We start from the raw sequence: 7441 nt of genomic DNA on the forward strand, positions 1-7441 counted from the left end.
ATTGTCTGTAAATTTCAAAGTAATCAGGTAAATAGTTTCGGAGTAATGAGCGTATTTGTAAAGACGTCTCCGAGCGTTTGAAAGTAGGCGGAATTGTAACTTTAAATAATAGCCAAAACTTTAAATGCGTTTTTCTCGAACCGATGTTTTCAAAGTCGGTGAGGAATATTTCTCCGAAACGGCTTAACCGATTGACTTAAAATTTTTACAGGATCTTCTTAGATACTTTTGTCAGGTAATGATCGAAGGAATAAAGTTTCTGATAAAAATTTCCATTTTTAAAGCACTTTAAAGTGTAAATTTTCGTGCAAAAAAAGATTTTTTTTGTTGGGAAGCCGCCATTTTGTCTAAAATCAAAATTTTGACTATTTCTTCGATCATTGCCTGTATTTATCTATCCTAAAAGTAATCCTTTTGGTTTTTTCGGATTTGAATACTATATAGGTATACAATTAACATGAAGGTAATCATTTCAAATCATCTTTCTCAATCTGGGGCGTTAACAACGAAAAATTCCCGTTTTTAAACTATAACTCCTATCGACTTCAAATTTTGTAGGAATCTTTTGTAAGAGATGTAGAAATAATCTATCAATGACACTTAGAAATTTTAAAAAACTACAAATGCAATTTTTTTAAAATAATTTTTTGGAGCAAATTTATTTCTAAAAAAAATTAAAAAATTTTCAAGTGACAGTTAACTTTAATGTCATCAAAAATAATAATAAATTTATATATTTTTTTTTTACTTATTAATTCAAAAACTTTTGTTATAATTATTACTTACTAGAATTCAAATTTGCGCGCGCAAGTGCGCGCCTGAGTTTAGGGTCTGCATATATTTTCATACTTATGATATATTTGATCCATCACGTTACGAATAGTTTGCTTACATAATATATTTTCATATTTTTCATCTAAATTATATTATTACTTATTACATAAATCCATAATTAGGTGTTTTTTTAATTTAAAATAGCGTTGTACTTATGTGACATTTAGATAAATTATCGACATAGGGGGCGAGTACAGTTAAAGCTACTGCAAGTTTCTGAAAATTTCCTCAAGTGTTTGAGGTTAGAGTTACGTTGCATTGAATGACTAGCACGTGTATATATAACATAACACGAAAATATTGTGTATTAATATAAAAGTACTGTAGTGAATAAATAGGTAGTGTTTTTATTTAACAAATTATTTGTAATGCTAATGTTGAATGTAATTAGAATTTACTCTATAACAAAACAAATTGCCTCGTTTTGATTTATTTTTTTATTCTTTTAGAAATTTTTTTTATTAATTCTAATTAAGTGAATTTCTCTTGTAGATAAATATGAAGGTTAAAAGTAAAAAAACCGAAGCTAAAGTTTCAACAGATTCAAAAAATGAATCCCAAAAGTTTTGTTGCCAGCGAAAAGAAGGTCTGATGAAGTGATAAGAAAGGTTAGTTTTACAAATATAAATAATAATTCATTAATTTAATGGAATACTCTTTTATGATTCTAAAATTAACAGAAATTTGAATATTTATGTTTAAACATTTAATAATTTTTAAATACTAAAACTAGCAGACATAAAAAAATTTTCAACTTTTTATTTATAAATTAAATTAAAAATAAAAAAATTTTTTTTTAAATTACAAGTAGAATTTTTAAAATTTTCTGCCGGTAAAATTTTTATTTTAATTTTTTATGAGTGTGAATGTAACAGACATCTGATAATTTTTTAATAATTTATAAACAATTTATTTGTTACAGAAAAATAGTATAAAAAAATGCATGTGGAAATTTTAACAAATTTTTCTATGCAATTTTTTAGATTTTTCTTACAACCATTAAGTTAAAAGTAATCTAAAAATTATCAAAAATTAGCTTTCTGTTGAATTCACCTTCATAATTTTTGTAATAAAAAAACTAAAGATTGTTAGATGTCTATTAATTTCATTTTCACATTCTTTGAAAAACTTATGTGCAATTAAATAAATTCTGTTAAATCATTAAATTTAAAATTATTTGAAAATATTTTAGATTAGTTAGTGGCTAATTTCACGCTCGAGATATTCGACACTTTGTGCAATTGTATGTTAATTGTATATTGTACTTACTGTATAGATATTTTCAAGCATACTAATAGTTGCGTAATTTATGTCTAATAAACAGCTAGTGGTAGAATTTTTTAATTTTATCAAGAATTTATAGTATCAATAATTTTTTTATCAATTGCAAAAGAATAAACATATTGCACAAATTCTTAAATAATATGTTACAAATTGATTTTTATTTAGAAAAAAAAATACAATTTTTTAGCCCCATCTCATCGTTGTATCAAAATTTGAAATTGTCGAAAAAGAATTAATTATGCATGTATTATTATTTTTATTAAAATTATTAAATTATTAAATTATTAAAATTTCTTAAAAATCAAAAAAATCAAAAACTTTATACTTAATTCCATTTAAACTTAAAATTGCAAGCAACATTGTTGATAATTAAATATTTTTCTATTGCAGACAAAATGGATCAACAGACAGCGAGTTCTAGTATTGGCTTACAGAGGAATAAATCTTAGATCTCGGCATTTAATGGAGGATTTAAAAGACTTATGCCCCATCATCGGCCTGAAGCTAAAATAGAACGGCAAAAAAATCTCCAAGCGATTAATGAAATCTGCGAGGCAAAAATTGTAATAAAGCAATTTTATTCGAAGGCCGACTTAAACGAGATCTTTTCATGTGGTTTGCCAACGTCCCAAGTGGTCCTTCTGCTAAATTTTTAGTCGAAAACAGTAAGTCCAACAATAATAATAATAATAACATAAAATGTTTGTTTATGATCATGATCATAAATTGATTAATTGAATTTTTGATTATAGTTCACACTATGAGCGAGTTAAAATTAACTGGAAATTGTTTGAGAGGATCTCGACCATTGTTATCTTTTGATGAAAGTTTTTCAACAGATATCCAGTATGGAGTTTTAAAGGAATTGCTCACTCAAATATTTGGAGTGCCAAATCAGCATCCAAAAAGTCAACCTTTCTTTGATCATGTTTACACCTTCAGTATCTTGGACAACAGAATATGGTTTAGAAATTTCCAAATTTTAACTGAAGACGGTGGCTTGGTAGAAGTCGGCCCGAGATTTGTTTTAAATCCAGTTAAAATTTTTCTGGCAGTTTTGGCGGAGAAACCATTTGGGAAAATCCTCACTATATTTCGCCTAGTCAATACTTGAGATCGTTTAAAGAAAAAGCTGGTAAAAATACTTGAACCGGATTGAGCAGAAAGTTGCTCTTGAAATGAATAAGCCGGAAACTACTTATTCACTCAATCCAATGGATGAGATATTTGGACAAACTTGATTCTTAGAATCAAGTCAGCGGTCAACTGTCAATTTGAAAAATTTTTTAACGAATCAATTACAATAAAAAAATGCTTCTAAAAATTTTCACTTGTAATTTTTATTAATTTTCACATGTGAAACTTTTTAATTAATTTCATTTTTAATAATTTAATTGCTATAAGATTCCAAAAAAATTTTAATATCTGTCAACTTCAGTGTTATAGAATTTGACGGAGATTTTTAAGCCACAAAAGTACATACAGAGTTTTGAGTGGGTTGGTCGAATAGTTTGAAAGTTTTTTCAAAATAATTTTACCCAAACATCTCAAAAAATATTGACTTTTTGATAGATTTTACTTAACAAGAAGTCAAAAATTAATAATCGTCAACTTAAATTCAAAAAAAAATTTGTGCCACTTGGATGGTTTTAATTTCTTGAATATTTTTAAATGGTTTGACCAATTAACTTCTCAATTTAATTAAATTTAAGTCTCAGCCTCGATTTAAAAAAATATTTATAATCAAAGTGGTAAGTTAAAAAAAATTCTTATTCACATGGTAAAGACCAGGAAATTATGCAGATCATAAAAATCAATAACGTTTATTTAAAAAAATTATAAGTATGATTGTAGCTGACATTTAACAATTTTTATAAGCTTATAAATATTTTCTTTATGACAAAATGTTGGTATGATGATTTTTCATAACTATCATTTCTTCTTACCAACAACAGTTTTTCTTCAACTTAGACGGTTAAAAAATAAATCAATTTTTGATAAAAAAATTTTTTTAATAATTTTCACACTGCCGATAATCAAATTCTTGAACAAATTCTAATTGAAGAGATATTCTAGTCTAGAGTCCAAATTTAGTCTAGTCTAAATTCTAGTCTAGAGACCAAAAATTGGTCAAAAAAAAAAAAAAACGTTGAATTCTTTTCTTTCTTTCTCCCAATCATTTTATCAAGTTTATGTTAAAAATTTTTCAAACTCAAAAAAGTGACTTTTCTATTTCAAAAAAAAATTTTTATTGACTAAAATATCTCTAAATAAATTTCTCAGAGAGAATAAAAAAACCAACAAAAGTAAATTACACATACCTATAACATTAAAAAAAAAAAAAAAAAAAAGATTTCTAAAACATGACATGGATAATTTACAGTTAAATTCTAAAAGTAAGAAAGAGTGTTAATTTTTTAATAATTTCTTGTAGCAATAAATAAAATTACATATTTATAAAACATTGATAATACAGTTCGTAAAAATAATTAGATTAGTATCTTTCTTCTCTTTTTTAACTACTAAGTATTTTTTTAAATTAATTTTCATTTTCGATGACACATAAATTGAGATAGGAATTTAAAAATAATTTAAATAGATCATTTTTAATGTTTTACTCCTTTTATCAGCTTCAGACTTGGTATTTACTATTAAATAATGTAACCCACTTTTAAAATTATCAAGGCTTATGATCTTAACGATTTTTTAAACAAACAAGTTTAAAATTTTCTACATTATATTCGAGATATTAGGTACTTAAAATTATAGTCGAAAGTCGAAGATACCCGAAGTGACGTCTCTTACTCGTTTGAATTTATATTGATCTTTCAATTACTATGCACCTCTTGTGTCTTATTCTCATTCCCACTCTAATTGTTAAGTTGTTATATATATTATAGTTCATTTTTTATAAATACTAAAATTTTTTTAATCTATTCTAAAATGGGTATGAAAGAAATTAATACATGGGTTTTAATACGAAGATACGATAAATTAGGTAATTATTTATTGGTCAAATAATATTTTATTATTTCCTTGATAAAATCGATGTAAAAAACTAATGACATTAAAGTTAGCTGTCACTTGACAATTTTTTAATTTTTTTAACAAATTAATTTGCTCCTAAAAATTATTTTAAAAAAATTGCATTTGTAGTTTTTTTTTAATTTCTAAATGTCAATATTTTTATAAATTTTTTTTTGCCATAATTTATTTGTTACAAAAATTTTTATAATTATCAACTATCTGCTAAGTTAATTTAAAAAAAAAAATGAAAGAGATATTTATTTAAAAATTTTGTTCAAAAATTTTTTCTAAGCTAATAATTAATGTATATATTATATACATTAATTATAGTATATATATATATATATATATATATATATATATATATATATATATATATATATATATATATATATATATATATATATATATATATATATATATATATATATATATATATATATATAGTATATATAATTATATACATTAATTATATATACTATATAATAATAATAATATAACGAGAATAAAACTATTGTTATACTCAATATTTTATCTATTAATTATTAATTTTCCAGAATCTGATACCGCAAAACTCCAAACAAGCTTACAAAAATTGACATTAAGCCATGACATGACTTCCAACGAATTAAAGTCATCGATCTGTAGATCTATTGATGTCGATGATGATGGTTCAAGAGTATTTAAAATTCGACGATTTGACAATAATCTCATACCTTTGTCAACTTTATTAAGTGAATCATCACCAGAAAGGTACCGCCTATTGATCATAATCAAAGTTGCAAATGTTGAAAATGTAGTGGAAAAATTTTAGACTGATCAGTTTGATTATAAGTGATAAATTTAAAATTTTGCAATATCCATAAATAAAAAAATCAAAATTTTTCTATAATATTGACTTTCATTTTATTTTTCAGACCATTTATTATTGACGTGGTTAGAGTTCATCAATACTGTAAGTTGTTTTAACATTTACAGTTTATGAAAAAAATTCTGATTCAGTTATATTTAAAGTAATTTTTGAAGAATTAGAAAAATATATTTTGTCATTATTCCTGGTCATAAAATCAGCATTAGATTTTTTTAAAGTATCACTTTTGTTTTCAAATTCAAATATAAAATAATTAAAAAAAAAAAATATATTTATCAAAATTTTAATTTCTCCATTTAAAAAACTTAATTTCAGTAAAAACCATAAAAATTCAATAATTGAAAAATTGAAAAAAAAATTTTTTTTCTAAATCATAAATTTGTTTTTAATAAAGTTAAATAAAATATTACGAATTTTACATAAACATTAATAACAATAATATTTATGATTTAATGTTTAACTAATCTTTGATTATTTTGATCAGAATTTGACTTTTTTGTAATTAAATAATTATTATTTTAAAACAATCACATTGCTATTTTATTATTATTATTATTATTATTATTATTATTAGAAATTATTTTTTCTATGAATGTAATTTGATATCAAACAAAAATGAGATTCACTTAAAACTGTAAGAATTACTTAATGAAATAAATTAATTATTATTTATAATAATAAAAATATAATTTCAGGCCCAGTTGAAACACGTACAATTTTACCAAGCTACATCGATGCATTACAAGCTAAATTTAAAGATTTAGAAAAAGAGTCAAACTAGCGGAAACAGCATTACCAAATTTAAACGATAATCATGTTAAATCTATTGAAGATGCGGCAACTCAATTATCAACTTGTCTTCATTTTCTTGATCGTCGCCTCGATGAACTTATTCCCGCTTCATGGCAATCACAAATTAATTCTTCAGCTTAAAAAAAAAAAAAGTATTTAATTGAACGAGGGATGACAACGTCTTAACATTGGTGTGAATATCCACTTTTTGAAATTTTTTTTTTTTTAATTACAAAGTAAATCATGACAAGTTATTAATTCCGAAGAAAAATATAAAAAAATTACTATTAATGTTTTTTCAGATATTCTATTTTTAAATTCTAATTTTTTATTTCGATTTGATGACTTTCTTCAAAAATTTGTTTGAACGCATAATACAAAGAAAATATATGTGTCATTGTTAAAATATAAGTGTTAACAGCTCAGATTATTTTATGAAATTAAATAGATGTCGAAATATTTATATTAACAATCGAAATAAAAAAATAGTACATAATATTGTATTGATAAACGGACGTAAATTTTTTTTAATCAACCGATTACATTACATTCCATAAATAAATTCTCAGCACAATAATTATTCTTTGACGATAATTTAAGAATCGGTTTATTGAAATTTATTATATCTAAAGA

At 23.4% G+C, this 7441-nt stretch overlaps 2 protein-coding genes across 2 annotated transcripts; both read left to right on the top strand.

The window, feature by feature from the left end:
• The first annotated feature begins 1332 nt into the window (after positions 1-1332).
• Positions 1333-3442, top strand: LOC141525482 (ribosome biogenesis protein BRX1 homolog). Its single transcript, XM_074239997.1, is given in 8 exon segments — positions 1333-1345; positions 1399-1442; positions 2509-2593; positions 2596-2670; positions 2673-2783; positions 2871-3158; positions 3161-3253; positions 3256-3442. Coding segments are annotated over 8 exon segments (813 nt in total). The 3' UTR covers positions 3360-3442.
• Positions 3443-4835: 1393 nt separating this feature from the next.
• Positions 4836-7389, top strand: LOC141525343 (uncharacterized). Its single transcript, XM_074239794.1, is given in 5 exon segments — positions 4836-5116; positions 5703-5898; positions 6063-6100; positions 6712-6780; positions 6783-7389. Coding segments are annotated over 5 exon segments (525 nt in total). The 5' UTR covers positions 4836-5061; the 3' UTR covers positions 6950-7389.
• The last annotated feature ends 52 nt before the right edge of the window (positions 7390-7441 follow it).

This window comes from Cotesia typhae, unplaced genomic scaffold, assembly GCF_013202065.1.
Source record: "Cotesia typhae breed Kobodo isofemale line unplaced genomic scaffold, CoteBio_Ctyphae contig_26, whole genome shotgun sequence".
Classification (NCBI taxonomy): Eukaryota; Metazoa; Arthropoda; class Insecta; order Hymenoptera; family Braconidae; genus Cotesia; species Cotesia typhae.